Genomic DNA, 16,943 nt, shown 5'->3' with positions numbered 1-16,943 from the left:
CTGGAGAGACAAAAGCACAGATGGCCGTTACAGGAGAAACTAGAACAAAAGGTGATGGAAGGTAAATGAAGTTCCCCAATCATGGTTCTTTGGGCCAATACTCCGTTTACCTGAAGTTTGCCAGGTGTCAAGCCACCCGGGTGTTACTGTATGTAACTGTGTCAGCGATGACCTTCATAGCAACATGACTTGATTTCACTTTTCCTTTCATGACACCATTTGCAACAATCTACATTACTTTTGTAGAGGGAATGATAGACAGAAGGATTCTAGTCCTAAAGCAGTCTGTCCTTTTTTACACAGGAAGAAAAGATTCAGAAGATACAGAAGGGAAGTGTTGGCGCTTTAAAGCCAATACTCATATCAGCACACATATACAATGTAAAATGATGGACAATTTGGAAGAAATGTGGTGGCAGACAGATACTAAAGATCACAGTACAAGAGCAGAAATAGAGTTATTTTACACATCATTATTTCTCACGGTTCCTCCCTGCTGCTCCTCAAAATGACAATGGAAAAAAGCTGAAGTGAATCTTAATGAACTCATATCATCATTTAATCTGTTGGTGATTTAATTTCATATAATGGTTCTGTTGTAATTAATACTTTTGTGCCCTGTGCTGTAATTGAATATCACAGAAACATTTCTTTACAAGGCTATCTTTATTCTGAGCTATCTATACAATAGAATATACTCTAACACAATTTTGATTGGATTTAATTAAACATAACTTTGTAGTGTAATCATAAAAGAAGAAAAATCAAATGAATTGCAGGACAGAGAAATAATGACATGTTTTCTGGTGAAAATAGTTTAATATTTTCTTTTTGCAGATAAGTCAAGGCCAGTGTCGTTGAGAGTCTATGAAACATTCGTTGCTACTAAAATTCTTCCAATAATTTGGAATGTGGGCGCTGTTATTTGTTGCTGGATTTGCCAAGTGAGGTTTGAGGCACTGAGTAGAGAATAAATTACTCTGTTCATAACTATATTATTCACTTTGTAGGAAATAGTATGTACTTATAACATTTGAGTGGACAGAAAAGGTGTTGAAGGTCTATGCCCACATTTACTTTAACTTCTCCTGTGTTTTCTTTATAATCGTTTGTGAACGTGTTAATATTTGAATGAGGTTTTTAAATCTTGGTCTATCACCAGTGCAAAGAGATCACCCAAAAATATGAAAATTCTGTCATTTATTTACCCTCATGTTGTTCCAAACCAATAAAATGTTTGATAATCTTCAGAACACAAATTTCGGTTTCTCCATTGAAGGATCATTCCACCAAAACTTTGATTTAAAATGCTCATAAAGAGAATGTAATAGTAATCAATATTTATCAAGCTGTTTAAATCTTATAAAGAGACACAATCACTTTAGAAGATGAACAGATTTAACACCAGGGTACATCAAGTACACTATGTAAAATATATTAACTTTTTGAAGCATCATCATTTTGGTGGAATGAACTTTCAATGGAAGGACAGAAATCTCAGATTTCATTTGTGTTACGAAGATGAACAAAAGTCTTATGGTTTTGGAACATGAGGGTGAGTACATTATTACAGAATTAACATTTTTGGGCGAACTATCCCTTTAAGATTTTCCAATTACATAGATATGCGGTTCTTGTCCAGAATACGCAGCTAACAAAAATATATACTAGTAACTAACATTATGAAAACGTAATTTTCAAATGTTCTCTGAATTTTCAAAACGCGCAATTTTTTTTGTAAAATTTCTTCTTGGACTTTACGATCATTACAGGGATAGTTCACCCCAAAATTAACCTGATTCTTTCTTCTGGTGAACACGAAAGTAGACATTTTGAAGAATATGGGTAACCAAAAAGTTGATGGTCCCCATTGACTTCCATAATATGGAGGGGGAAAAAATACTGTGGAAGTCAATGGGGACCATGAACTGTTTGATTAGCAACATTCTTCAAACTATCTTCTTTTAAGGGAACATTCCATTTGATAATTTTGCAAACATCCAACTAAATCGCGCCATGAATAAATGTATGTTTTAATAACAATATTAAAGACCAGACAACTTTGAAAGAATGTTCTATAAATGTTACTTGAAGAATGTTTGTTGATTACTTCCCTGTAAGCAGTAAAGTAGACCAGACTTTATGCTGATAACCAAAAGTCTCAATCTGCTATAGCATTTGTGTCCTCTGAAAGAGATAGAGTTAATGTGCTACATAACCCTGTTACATGACTAACACTGCTTTTGGGGTTAGCAGTGTCCCCCAGCGGGTTTATACCAGGTCCCCACTGTGACTGTTCATGAGATCAAGCATGTGTTATGCACGATGAAGAATTTATGAAGCCTCAAACGCAATGCTAGAGAAACAGCAAATATTAGCTTACATAGATGGAGATGTCTGGTTCAGCTTTGGGAAAAACAAGAAAATAAAATAAATACAAGAATACAAGACGAACGAAAAGAGTTGAATCAGAATGTCTCTAAATAGAACAAAATATGCTTGGGGTGAGGATTCGTCCTTCCTGACAACTCACCCAAATATACATACCCACACAAATTCAAAAACACGAGACACTCTCTCTAACACACACATACATAAAAAAGCACCATTTCTTATATTTTAACTGACATGGTAGAATGCATTCATGCATGCCAAGACACAAAATGCACAGTCTGAAAATGTTCCGTATTAATTGCATAATTGTTCAAGCCATAGTGAATAAAATCATTGCGATGCTGGCATTAAATCTGGAGGATGATTAATGATGTAACAGACTAATGCAGTATTCTTAATATGAAGTGTGCGGTGGTTCTCTCACGTAACTTGCATTGAGCATTCAGAAGCAGTCATGCTAAGTTACGGCACATTCATCTTAGTAAAGGTGGCAGATGGAATAAGAAACGGTGAAGGAGTAATCAATCACTCACAATAAACGATTATTTGCACCAACAGCCCTGTGATCAAATCAGCATGTAATGATTAACCATATTGCATTATGATTTAAGTTCATAATTTCAGCTTCTTCCCTACTCCAAGAATAAATACTGGCCTGTTATGTGCCCAAAATGTATGATGTACTTTATTTGTCAACAACCAAGAAAATGTATGTGCGTTAGGAGAAATTATTAATCATGAAGACCTTTTAAAAAGGTTTTTACATGATAAATTAAAGTTATTGGCAGTGAGATATCAAAGGTGAAGTGTGTAATTTCGGCACCACTACCTCAGTGATGTGCAAAGATAATGATTGTTTTTAAACAGGTTTTCCAGGTCATTAGTTGGATAAATAGACAGTCCCGGCTCAAAATAGTTTGAGCCCAAGACCAGTGTTTGAATAGTTAGCATTGCTCTTTTAGCCTACATCATCTGTACGCCTACTTCATCATGGGGACAAATGCTGCGTTCACACCATGTCGTAATTACCGTAATTATGGGATGACAACCCGTGACATTCTACTCTGAGCTGTTAAACGTTTCTATGGCAATGTGAAATGCCAAATGTCACTATCAATGCCAAAATGAACCTGCAGCAGTCAGGTGGTACAAGTCGGAGCTCTCCAAGAATTCTGAGTTTATAAGTTGTAATTATGAGTTAATGCTTTTTACGAGTTAAAATCTCATAATTACAGCAATTCTGACATGGGGTGAAAGCACCTAAAAGCATCTTCAGTAAGGGCTATTTAAAAGTAGTTGTAGATTCTTAAAATTTTGTTTTTGAAAGCAATACATAAATTGCACATATATAATGAATATTTAGATGTTTGACCAATAAGGAAAGATTAAATTGATGAAAAGTGACAGTAACACTTTGTTTACATTAAAGATGCAGTAAGCGATTTTTGAGAAACGCTGTTGAAAGTGGATAGGAACAAGCAGCACAACACACTTTTTGGCCAATCAGCAGTAGGGGGCATGTCCAATCATGATGGGGGAGGAGAGAGAGTGAGCCAATCATCAGTAGGGGGCATGTACAGTCATGATGGGGGAGGAGAGAGTGAGCCAATCATCAGTAGGGGGCATGTCACTCATGAAGGGGGAGGAGAGACTGAGCCAATTAGCAGTGGGTGGCATATTCCCTCATGATAGGGGAGGAGAGAGAGATCTAATCAGCAGTAGAGGGCGTGTACACCTATGATTGGAGAGGAGAGAGAGTGAGCCAATCAGCAGTGGTGGCGAGTCGACTCATGACGGGGGAGAAGAGAGTAAGCAAATCAGCAGTAGGGGGGGTGTTCACTCATGATGTGGGAGGAGAGAGAGTGAGCGAATCAGCAGTAGGGGGCGTGTTACTCATTATGGGGGAGGAGAGTGAGTGAGCCGATCAGCAGTAGGGGGCGTGTCCACTCATAATGGGGGAGGAGAGAGAGTGAGCCAATCAGCAGTAGGGGGCGTGTTCACTCATGATGGGGAGGAGAGAGAGTGAGCCAATCAGCAGTAGGGGGTGTGTTCACTCATGACAGGGGAGGAGAGTGAGCCAATCAGCAGTAGGGGGCGTGTTCACTCATGGCGGGGGAGGAGAGAGTTAGCCAATCAGCAGTTGGGTGTGTGTCCACTCATGATGGGGGAGGACAGAGGGTGAGCAAGAGGGAGATTTGAAGAAACACTGTAGATAGAGAGATGGCTGAGAGACATTGCAAAAGAAACAAGGTCAGAGGAATATCACTAGTTATGATCAGGCAAGAGCTTTAGGACACCTGATAATATTAGAAAAGCTATTTTGGAGTGACCTAAGAGGGAAGGGCTAAAAAAACCATATGCCGAGGTTGTGTTGTTTCTGCATTTTGTGGGCTGAGAATGAAGGGAGGGCTGTAATTGTTTGGGTTGATTTCAAATATCAATAGTGTTTCTCAGAAATCACTTACTGTACCTTTAAGCACTGGGATAGGAGAACATGTTCTTTAACGGTATTTCAAACTAAAGTGCAATAAAAGTACATGCGCGTGCGCACCGACACACACACATATATATACAAAAGTAATGAAACAAACTAAACCATTGCAATAGGTCTCCTGGTGAAAGGCCGTTTCCCACGCCACCTACTTCATCCCACGGCTTATCTCTACATTTCAGGAAGAAAGTAATAGATTCTTTGATTGTTTCCACACAATGGGTCATCCAGGAAAGTTACTCTCAAGTCAAGTCATGGTCATTCACTGGTGCCTGTATGAAGGGCATGCATTGGGCTTTGTCTCAAATGCTGCTTCACCTCATCTGGACATTTCTCCTGCTTTCTTTTACAGGCTAACTGTTTTAAGAAAGGTTTAAACTATGCAGATATGCAGGTTTGTTGAATAACAACTTATCTTATATAAAGAAATAATTAAGACAATAAATTAAGGAACCAAATCATGACATTAAATAGGTGGAGCAGCTTTTAGAGGACAAACCACCAACCGTACCCTTTCAACATGCATGTTAGTGAGGATTGGTGTGTTGGTGTCTCTTAAAAAGCTAGGATGAAGTTTAAGTTCATAACCAAATGCACATACAATTCTAAAGGGCCATTCCTTCTACCCGTTTGGCTTTAACCCCCCAAACCACCAGTGTTTATGTGGCATGTCAAACTGGTGGAATGCGAGCCCTCCCCAAACCAACCCCAAACTAGTCCTTCAGCAACCTCAGCACCCCTGAAGCTTGCAAGACTCAAGAAGAAGCCAAATATTTCATTCCCAGCCATATTTCATAGCCCATTTCCCCAGCCCTGGTTTGAGCTTTCACCAGGCGGTCAGAGAGGGGCGCTGCAAGCCATGTCACACCTACCGTAAGATGTCAGGTCCACGACAGTCAAGATACACGGAGCACATATCAGACACAAAGCGGGGAGGATAGAGAGAGAGATGAAGAAATGGAGAGAGAGGAAGAGATTGAACTCACAGAATACAGAATCAAGTAGAGGAAATCAAATAACACTTAATGGACATGTATCAAAAATGACACATTTTACTTTAAATAGACACATTATGTTATTGGATAATACATTAATAATACATTGCATATATACATTGCATTTAACTATTACCGACAGTTAAACAAATTAACAATATATAAAGGTGAAAATTATTAAATAATATTAATAGGTATTAAAGCAATCAAATTATTTTGAAGTGCGCTGTTATTTGAGACAGTGTATCATTTGAGATACTTTTTATTTGATTTAACTTCATAGTTTTGTCATTCTCATTATACATCTATTTAAGAGTTACTTTGTGACATATAAATGGGTATATAAAATACTTATACTTACAAAAAGCAAGCGGATAGATATGCATTAAGTATTCTTTAAAAAAAAAAGAAGTTACAATAGCCCTTGGTCTCCCATAAATAATGATGGTGTTTTAGCACAACAACTTTTTTTTTTCTCCAAGACTATTTATAAAGAAAATTATATATTAGGATATGACAGACAGAACTTTAATGATTCCAAAAGGAAAATTAGCTTGTCACAATAGCAAACATACAGCACACAGCGGGATCTGACACAACACAGCAAATATAGCAAAACGCTTTAGCTTCAGCTATTTTACTTCCAAAACAGAGATTAAAAAAAAGAGATTTAGTGTTGCTGTGCATTTGCTGGAAAATGTGTCATTTTTAACACAAAAGCACAAGAGATTAACAGCACATACATTCTTCTGGAAACCAAATTATATGAACACGGCAAATGAATTGATGTGGCGGGAAATCTTTCATGTAGCTTTCCTGCTTTACAGGCAGCAAATGACGTACAACACTGAATATTTTATATTCCATGAATATTAAATGGCTGAAAAATCTTTCCAGAATACCAACCATCCATTTGCTTGACCCAGAAGCTATATTAAGGATATGTGACGTAGTAACAAAGACATTTTTAAATCAAGCTTTGGTGTTTTGTGATTGCTGAGTCTTTTAAATATATTGCACGAGCAAAAGCTTTAAAAGCCATAAACAAGGAAAAGATTCGAATTAGATATGTCTCGAACGCTATTATACTCATTAGCAACAGTCGGAAATTAGGCAGTGGAAAAACGTTAATCTTTCTGTCTCTTTTAACACAGCCGTGACTGGAGTTTTAAAGGAATAGTTCACCGAAAATTTAAATTTTAGTTATAATTTACTAACTCTCATGTCACTCTCACATTTTCTTCTCATTTGTGAAACATGAAAGGAGATGTTTAGCAGAATGTGCAAGCAGCCGCTTTACCATTCAATTAATGTGAATGGTGATATTTTAACGCCATCTCGCAAACAATTTGTTTGCATTTTAAGAGGTGGCTAATTCATACGAATTCGAATTACCTAATTTGTACAAATTCGTAAGATATGTCTAAACCCCAGTGATGGGTAGGTTTAGGGGCGGGGTCAGGACTAGGTAATTCATATGAATTGGGAAATCACATGAAATATGAAATCACATAACTCATAAAATATGTACGATTAAGCAAAAATTGCAAGAATTCATACGAGTGAGGCCATACAATTTAGCTAACTAAATCTAAAAAAAAAAAACTTTAAAAAACGATATAAACATAAAAAACTATAAAAATATAAACGTACAACAAAATTAATAAAACTTTAATTTACTTAAAATATAAAAATAAAACCTAGTTCAAAATTTTAATAAAATAATAACAGTATCTCAGTGATCTCAAAATAACACTTTTCTATATCATTTTGGTGGCATTATGAATGACTCTCTACTTTTATTGTCTCTTAAAGAACTTGGACATTTTGTGTGACATCTCATTTTATGTCATGAGAAAAAATACAGGGCTTAATCAGGATGAGGGAGTACTCTTTGATGATAGTTTATCATTTTGGGGTGAACTATCCCTTTAAGGCTGAAGAGCTTTGGTGTCAGGTGGTCGTACCTCTCCTCCCTTCATGTTCTTCATTCCCATCTCTCCCTTCCCTTTTTTTCCCTTCTTGTTTTTTTTCTTCTTAAGGCAGGTCTTTTTAACGATGCAGAAACAGCAGGTGAGGATGAGGACCACAGCTACAATCGCGATGGCGATGATGGCCCAGGGAGGCACTAAGAGTGAGAGAAAGACAGAGAACAAGAGGCTGTAAATACAAATCAAGATTTATCAGAGCCATAAAAGAGCCAAGATTGTCTTCGCCATTAGCCCTTGATCAATACAGAACAGGACCATTACTTAACTTGCCAGCAGCAAATCACCCTGTAGCCCGGGGCTGGTTGCCCACTGAAGCTAAGCAGTTGCTACTACTTATGTTTACTCTTGAAGTTTTCTACAGAATTGCTAGGCGATCACTTGGGCATTGTTAGATGGTTGCTAGGGCATTGCTAGGGTATTATGAGTGGTTGCTCTGGTGTTGTTTCAGTGTTCTGAACATCTATACAGTCGCCAGATTGCTCTGGATCTGGGTTTCTAGTGGCTGCCCCTTAATAGTCAACTAAACATTAGACGACGAGAAGAGGCTTAATCGAACAAAATTGTATTAGTCGGTTAGTTGCAGGACAACAACAACAATAAAAACTCTGCAGGAAGTGGCGAAGTCGAGAAGTCTGTGAGGGACAGATCATTAACGGCGGGTTCTTCTGGTAATTACAATATGCTGGGCAGGAAATCCAAACGTTCGCCTATAATTCACCGATCTCAAATATGGCTTATTATTGAAACATGCAAGTAGTTGCAACTTTACATGGTCACTCACTCTAACGTTAACCTAAATGTGCGCTTTTATTAGGCGCATATCCAAGTATTTGTTCGGAGTGTGGAAGCTAAAGTATTAGCGAGAATATAGCATGACATGTAAGTGATTGCGTCAGCACCTCCATTTTTTCACAATAATTACAAAACGTTGTGCTTTTGTAAAATATATAAGAAACAAACAGGATGCGTTTTCTGCCATCTCAGTCTCCGTGTACTGGAGCATGTCTCAAAAATGAACCAAAACTCAGATTATTCTTACCTCACAGACATTAGAAATATATCTGTAGAAAGCTTGAAATGTTTACTTTCATACAAACCAATTTGAATTGAATACAAACACTCTCTGATTATGCAATTTGTAACCATGTTTTATTTTAGTGGATTGATTACCATTTGTATAACCACAGTTTTACTACAAATACTATGATTAAACTATGGTTAGTGAAGCAAAACCATGGTTAATTTGTGGTTACTATGGTTTAACCATGTTTTTTTAGTTTTATGTGTAGTTAAACTATGGCCAATTTTCGTAAGTCAACATAGTCAACTTCACGTTTGCATCTGACACTGACTCAGAACACACTAGATTATTAATAAATAAAATGTCTCTTTGCTATTTCATTCTGATACATTCATAATCTTTTGCCAGTACTTTGCGGCAAGCTTTATGCGTGTGCATAAGCTTGGACTAGACTACAATATGCCTATATATGTTCATTAAGGTTTAGTATTCCCACCAGTATATATTGAAGTAATTAAATTAATATAAACCTGTGATTAGTTGACTAATGGTTTAAATGAATGTCTACAAGAGTCGACATAAACCTTTAGCCGGGGACAGTCCTAGTTTCTAGGCTATTGCTAAATTGCAGCAAGGGTGTTGTGTTTGTTTTTTAGGGCATTGCTCGGATGTACTTAATGGCAGCTAGGGTTTCACTAGGATCTTCTGAGTGGTCACTAGGGTGTTGTTAGGTGGTTGCTAGGCCATTTCTAGGGTGTTCCAAGTTGGCACTATGCAGTTGATATGTTGTTCCGATGGTTTCTAGTCCATTGCCTGGTGGTGGCTAGAGTGTTGTGGTTGTTTTATAGGGTGTTGCTCTGTGTTTTCTAAGTTGTTCCATGGTTACTAGGGCATTGCTAGGGTGTTCTGAGTGGTTGCTCTGCAGTTGCTAGGTAGCTCTGGGTGGTTTCTATGGTGTTGTGGCCACTTTCTATGGCATTGCTAGATGGTTTACAGGATGTTTCTATGGTTGCTAATATTGCTAGTGTGTTCTAAGTGGTTGCTATGCAGTTGCTACGTTGCTCTGGGTGGTGTCTATGCTCTTGCTCTGTAGCCGCTAGGGTGGTAAGGTTGTTTATCGGGCATTATTAGAATGCTAGGATTGCTAGAGATTTGATAGGATGTTCTGAGTGTTTGCTAGAGCAATTCTAGGCAGTACAGTACTGTCTGACATGGTCCATTTAGTTAGAAAAAATGCAACACACTAAAGCTCTGTGCTGAGTTTGGAGCTTGTGTTACAGTTAGACATCTCAGTAACTGGTCAGGAATTTTGAAATGCATAATATCACACTACACCACATCTAGGGACAGATTTACTAAACAGGGCAAATTAGCGTGAGAGCGCAATCCCATAAAAGTGCAGATGGGAGTGGAAATTTACGCGCGTGATCTACTGACGACATGCCAGTTAAAGGACACAGACGCAGTCAGATCATTTCCATAATGACCAACACAATCTACCAGTTAGCGTCTGGTTTAAGACATGGTTTTTTGGGCGGTAAATAATGCTTCAAATATCTGTAAATTGATGAACGCAAAACTTAGCAAAACTCTTTAAAACTCTCCTCCCATAAATTTTGCATCCGAAAGGAAAATCCTACAAATGCATATGCAATAATGTCAGCCGCCAAAATTACTGTGTCCACGTCATTTCAGTGCTAATTTTTCACCGCGTGTCAGTAAATCCTGACAGTAGTCTTTTAACGCCGAAAGAGGGTTTGTGCTGACGCAAGCTGTTGGTAAATCTGGCTCATATAGTCATATACTCACATGGAAGCTTGTCCATCTCATTGAGGAACTTGTTTTTGATGTCACCAAAGACATCATTCTTGCTGACTGGGCCCTGATTCTCGGTGGAGTTGTCTGCAGTTGTAGAAACAACAGGGGCCATCGTCAGGGCGCTGGCACCGGTGGGCTCAGGGCCAACCATGGCTGCAGGTTTCTTCTTTAACAAATTCCACTTCATGCTTGATGGCTACGCCAACAGAAACCCTGATGGAGAAAGAGAAAGTCAAGATAAAATGAGTGTGATGAGATATTTCTGAATGTCTTCAACATCCTCTTTGATGGAAACTGAATGAAACGACTTACTCCATTAAACAAGCAAATGTTATTAGTCAGTTACTGTAGATTTGCAACTGCCAACATAATATGACTTATACTGTCTGATCTCTTGATTATTGAAATTAACCCAATATACCTGTCAGTAAGTGGATTTCAACAGTAATAGTGTAGGGAAGGATTGAATAAATGACCATAGTTAGGTTTAGGGTTATACATATTATTTATTTATTTAATCCAATTAATGCAGGAAATAAAAAGCTTCCTGATTTCAGCCAACAAACAGGAACAGTGGCCTGGTTTTATGCCCTGAAATAATCTTTTTTTTTTTTTTTTTTTTACTTCAAAGGACTCAATATTTGGAAATAGACTTTCTTATATTTTTCAGAAAATATGTAAACAAAATTATATAAAAAATCATTATTTAAAATAATAGATTGCAATTATCTGTCACATGGGAGGACAGCTTTCACCTTTTACTAGAAATGTACTTTTCTAGTTTCTCTCAGAGGTAAAAGACCCATTTGTATGAGTGCAAAAGTGTCTGTTTAAACTGTTTACTTTAATCCTGCCACATAGAAAATATCAGATGGAAGCGTAGTTTGGGCATAAATTAAAAAACAAACAAAATAAAACTCTCGATGCAAAGTTCCAGATGACTCAACTGAAACCGATCCATCCGTGCTGCAAGGAATGGTAAACATAATGAAAGGAGACTTAGCCCTCTGATTTCATTAAAAACACAGAGATATAGGCAAACAAAAAGGATTTCTTATTTCTCAAGCATCAATTCTCTGCTCCAGTGGCGGAGAGCCTGTCCGTACCCATTGCATTGCCTGAATAATTTAATGAAGCTGACAATTCAGTGGATAAGCCATTTTATTATTCAAGTCACATTCCTGCACTATAAATGTATGGCAAAATGCGCTATGCTGCAGTTATGCAATCTGAAATTGCATAAGTCAAGTGGCCCACAGACAGACTGCAGGAGGAGCAAACAAAAGAGAAGATGCAAAGGAGGATAGAAACCGCCACTGTGAGTCAGAGCTGCAGCCAACAGCCTCTTGAGAACGCAAGTTTGATTAATGACACTTCAGCACCTGCAAATCTGAATGAAAACATCTGACATTCACACTCAAGCAGAAGTTAATTTGTTCCCCTAAAGATGGTCAATTCAGTAAAGAAAATACACTTAAAAAACAGGCTGCGTACTTAAGCCTGTGTATAAACAGTTATAGAATCCAATTTTTTTTATTATTAAATTAAGCAGTTAAGTTATTGTTTTAAACATAAACCTGTCAAAATTTTGCTACATTTAAGCATACAGCAAGAGCTAACTATTTTGCAATTAAGAAAAAAAATTAAAGACACATTAAGCAACTTAAAATCTTTAAAAATAACTAAAATACTTATAATGAAAATTTAATTAATTATGATACTTTTCAATTTGAAATTTAAAAATAACTAAAAAATAACTAAAAATAACTAAAATACTTATATATTTCAATTTACTTTGAAGCCATTTTCACTCAGAAATTGCTAGTAAATTTTACAAATAATTACAAAGAAACAGCAAGTAACTCACTGAATTAATAGTAGACGGACTGAAATAGTTTTTAGTGACTAATATTAGAACAATAAGCCCACCTCTGAATTGATACAAGAAGAATTTGCAGTATGAAACTGTTGTATCTGACATATTTAAACAATGGCTGAATTTGGAACCTACTATACTATACTACTGGTACTACTTTTACTATATCTTTCTATGACAGAAATAGGAGTAGTATGAGCTTCTGAATTCACCCCATGTCTCAGAGCCTGGATCAATTTCAAGATTTAACAAATACGGACAAATAATGCACTTGTTTGAACAGCTTGCAACCAGCCCACAGCTGTCCAATTATATAATATTACTAATTTAGTGGAAAGAAGGAGACCTGCGATCTACCGGAATTGGCTGATTAAATGATCCCAAGGTAATTTCAACTGGGTTACAGTAAAATTATGGAAATGCTCAACATGGAAAGTGATAGACAAATTGTAGCTATTTGGGAAGATGGGAAGTTAATAAACAAAGCAGTTAGAACTCAGGAGAAACTTTATATCATTTATTTGGGGTATTGCGAGATCTTGTGCACTCACGACATCAGCATGACAGTTGACAGCATACCATGTCTCAGCATACCAGCATACCAGTCTCAGGCTGGTACAATGCAAACAGGGGCGAGGACTCAAGTGCAGGAGAATGATCTTTAATTACAAAAGAACAAACCCCGCGAGGGGGGAAACATAACTAATAAATACAAAATAACAACAGAACATGAAATGTGCTGGAGGATCACAGGGAACGGGAAACATTAGACAACGTACCGACACAGAATAAGGGACTTAAGGTAAACCAATAAGGGACACCAATCAGGAGGGAACAGGTGGATGAACTCAAACAATAATCAGATAACAAGGGGGAGGTATCAGACAATGACACGAGCAAATGGCCCAAAATAACAAAACACCCATGTGCAGCACAAGACAGGATAGGCATGTGACATTACCCTCTCCCTACGGAGCGGCTACCAGACGCTCCATAAGACCAAGGCGAGACGGGAGGGACAGACCAGGGCGGGACGGGAGGGACAGACCAGGGCGGAACAAAACGTTTAGGTTTGGGAGGCCTGGGCGGCTCGCAGATTTCGGGGGGCCAGGGCGGAGCAGACTGTGCAAACAGCCAGGGCAGAAATGTCAGTCCATCGGGCGGCCAGAGTGGAGACGACAGTCCATCTGGCGGCCAGGGCAGAGACGACAGTCCATCTGGCGGCCAGGGCGGAGACTTTCCCTTGGGCGGACAGGGCGGAGACTTTCCCTCGGGTGGCCAGGGTGGAGACTTTCCCCCGGGCGGCCAGGGCGGCGGAGACGACCCATCGGGCGGCCAGGACGGCGAAGGCTCTGGCCTGGACGGGATCAGCGGTGAAGGCCCCGGGCTGGATGGGACCAGCGGCGGAGGCTCTGGGCTGGACGGGACCAGCGGCGAAGGCTCTGGACTGAACGGGACTGGACGGGACCAGCGTTGAAGGCCCTGGGCTGGACGGGACCAGCGGCGAAGGCTCTGGGCTGGACGGGACCAGCGGTGAAGGATCTGGGCTGGACGGGACCAGCGGCGAAGGCCCTGGGAGAGCGCTGGCGAGCAGCTCGAGCGGAGCTGGCAAGGCGAGGCGTCTGGGTGGCGCCGTCAGGGCGAGATGCTTGGGTGGCGCCGTCAGGGCGAAACGCTTGGGTGGCGCCGTCAGGGTGAGGCGCCTGGGCGGCGCAGGCAGAGCGAGGTGCCTGGGCGGCACGTCAGGGATGGCAGTCACCTCTGGAATGGTCTCTGGGTTAGGAGCCACCGGACAAGTTGTTGAGGCCTTTCTCCTCCTCCTCCATCTCCGGCCCACCGAACTCGGGACCACCGGAACTGGGACCACCGGACTCGGGACCACCGGTACTGGGACCACCGGAACTGGGACCACCGGACTCGGGACCACCGGGACTAGGACCACCGGAACTGGGACCACCGGACTCGGGACCACCGGACTCGGGACCACCGGACTCGGGAACACCAGAACTGGGACCACCGGAACAAGGACCACTGGAACTGGAACAGTCACGGAGGAAGTCTTCCTTCTCCTCCGTTTCGGGACCACCGGAACAGGGATCACCGGAACAGGGACCATTGGACTCGGGACCACCTCCCTGGCAATTCTCTCCTGATGACGAATGAGACCTTCCACGATCGCATCAAAACTGACCCAATCGAAAGTTCTTCGGATCAGCCAGTCCATCGGCTCGTCAAGCGCATGATTAAATAAATCCTTACGAGCCTCCTAGCCACGGTTCAGCCCCTCAGCTGCACTACTGAACCCCCGGCTGAACTCTCTCACCTCCGTCCCCTGCTGACGGAGGGAGACTAGCTCCTTAAATTGGAGCATCTGCTCCCAATGCGAACAGGAGACTGGTTGCGCACCTCTTCTCCACTGAGTCCCATGGTCGGTACATTATGTCACGGCTGGTGCAATGCAAACAGGGGCGAGGACTCAAGTGCAGGAGAATGATCTTTAATTACAAACGAACAAAACCCACGAGGGGGTAAACATAACTAATGATTACAAAATAACAACAGAACATGAAACGTGCTGGAGGATCACGTGGAACGGGAGACATTAGACAACGTACCGACACAGAATACAAACAAGAGGGGACTGAAAAAGGGAAACCAATCAGGAGGGAACAGGTGGATGAACTCAAACAATAATCAGATAACAAGGCGAGGGATCGGACAATGACACGAGCACATGGCCCAAAATAACAAAACACCCATGTGCAGCACAAGACAGGATAGGCATGTGACATTCAGTTTGTGTCTCAAAACCTTTTACAGCACTGTCTTTTACTACATATGATAGATTAATTCAGTTTTGCATTTTGTGATATTCTGTAATGGAGCTGACTCACAGCAAACAAAGTGCAGTTTATTCACAGTGAAAATCGAAAATCCAAGAACATCGATCAAACTATAAACAAAATCCAAAACATGAAACAATCCATGAACAAGAACTTGACGTGACATTAAACAGACCTGGAGAATGGAAACATAGAAAAAAGCAACTGACTTTAACTTTACAACAACTAAGGCAAACATGAGGGGTTAAATACATGATAGAGGGGAACACATGACTATGAAAACCAATGAGAACATGACACATGCAACAAAGGAACCAATGAAAACAAGACACCTGTCACAAATTAGCTCAAGAAAATATGAATGATTAATTATATTATAACTCAAAGTTAATTATGAATATTTGGAGCTGTTAATATAATTAACTTGATGTAGCAGAATTAATGTTACAATCAATTAAATTAGCCTGTTCATCCAGTGAACACTAATCTATCAACTCTCATGGCCACAGAAAAATAACTCCGGGTACGTTTACATGACAACGATACGCTGAAAACTGAGAAGATTTCCGCATACAGACGACACCATTGTCAAAACGATCCCCATTCACACAGATCCACGAAAACTACTAAAACACTGTTTTGTGCTGCCAGGCCATTAGATGGCAATGAAACACAATAGACTGAACACGTAATATTCATGTGCATTATGTCATCATTTTCAGAGATTCTCGTTTTTGTTGTTTACACAGAGACCGTTTTAAAAAAGCATGCACGTTGAAACCCGTTTTTAAAAGTTTGTCTTTGCAGGAACCCAAATAGCCGTTGTTATGTACATAAACTGCTAAAACACATAAATGGTTTAATGTTTAGCATAAAAAGTCCAGGAGAGTGGTGGAGTGGCGCCGGTCCAGGGGGAGGGATGGAGGGCCAGGCCCATGAAGTGGAATTGGCCCTGGATCATAGCATGGCGGTCGACCTGGACCGTGAAGCAGTGGATGAGAGCCAGTCTAGATGGAGAACACCAGGGTGGAGATGGCAGACAAGATGACCACCACAGCAGAGCAAATGAGCACAGGAGATGAGGCAGCCATGGAAGAGCAGAAGACCACCAGCGATCAGGAGGCCAGACCAAAGGCCCGGGCAGTCCTCCTGGCCATGGCATGAGTGTGTCATGAGTTTGTGGACATGGCTTCCTGTAGTAGACGCCACCGCCTCGGGAGGAGCTGCAGCATATGCCGCTGCCTCTGGGGAAGTTTGTGCAGCCCACAAACACAGAATAGCTGTGGCCAATATTGGAAGCACCATGGACAGAGAGATGATCCCCGGGACCACCGGATATTGACTTGGGACCACTGGACTTGGAAATGCTGAGACCATTGGACTTGAAACCAGCAGCATTGGAAGCGCTGAGACCACTTGAATATGGACTACTGGACTTTAAAGTGCTGAGATCACTGGACTTGAAAGTGCTGAGATCACTGGACTTGAAAGCACCGGACTTGAGACCACAATGG

The 16,943-nt window shown here is 40.4% G+C and overlaps 1 protein-coding gene and 1 long non-coding RNA gene across 5 annotated transcripts in view; one reads left to right on the top strand and one right to left on the bottom strand.

The window, feature by feature from the left end:
* Nucleotides 1-16,943, bottom strand: part of syt2a (synaptotagmin IIa) — a 104,600-nt gene that overhangs the window by 20,136 nt on the left and 67,521 nt on the right. For all 4 annotated transcript variants that reach the window (XM_077204760.1, XM_077204763.1, XM_077204759.1 and 1 more), the window contains exons 2-3: nt 10,702-10,923; nt 7,848-8,008 (exon numbers count right to left, since the gene is read on the bottom strand). In XM_077204760.1, the coding sequence (XP_077060875.1) occupies nt 7,848-8,008; nt 10,702-10,897 (357 nt within the window). In that variant the 5' untranslated portion in view covers nt 10,898-10,923. The remainder of the gene's footprint in view (nt 1-7,847; nt 8,009-10,701; nt 10,924-16,943) is intronic.
* Nucleotides 3,779-4,544, top strand: LOC143712748 (uncharacterized). Its single transcript, XR_013195063.1, has 3 exons — nt 3,779-4,169; nt 4,329-4,431; nt 4,483-4,544. It is a non-coding gene; the product is annotated as an uncharacterized LOC143712748 (long non-coding RNA).

Source organism: Siphateles boraxobius, unplaced genomic scaffold (genome assembly GCF_051911475.1).
Source record: "Siphateles boraxobius isolate OS27281-9 unplaced genomic scaffold, OSU_SipBor_1 50, whole genome shotgun sequence".
Taxonomy (NCBI): Eukaryota; Metazoa; Chordata; class Actinopteri; order Cypriniformes; family Leuciscidae; genus Siphateles; species Siphateles boraxobius.
This window is presented reverse-complemented; position numbering and strand designations above follow the sequence as displayed.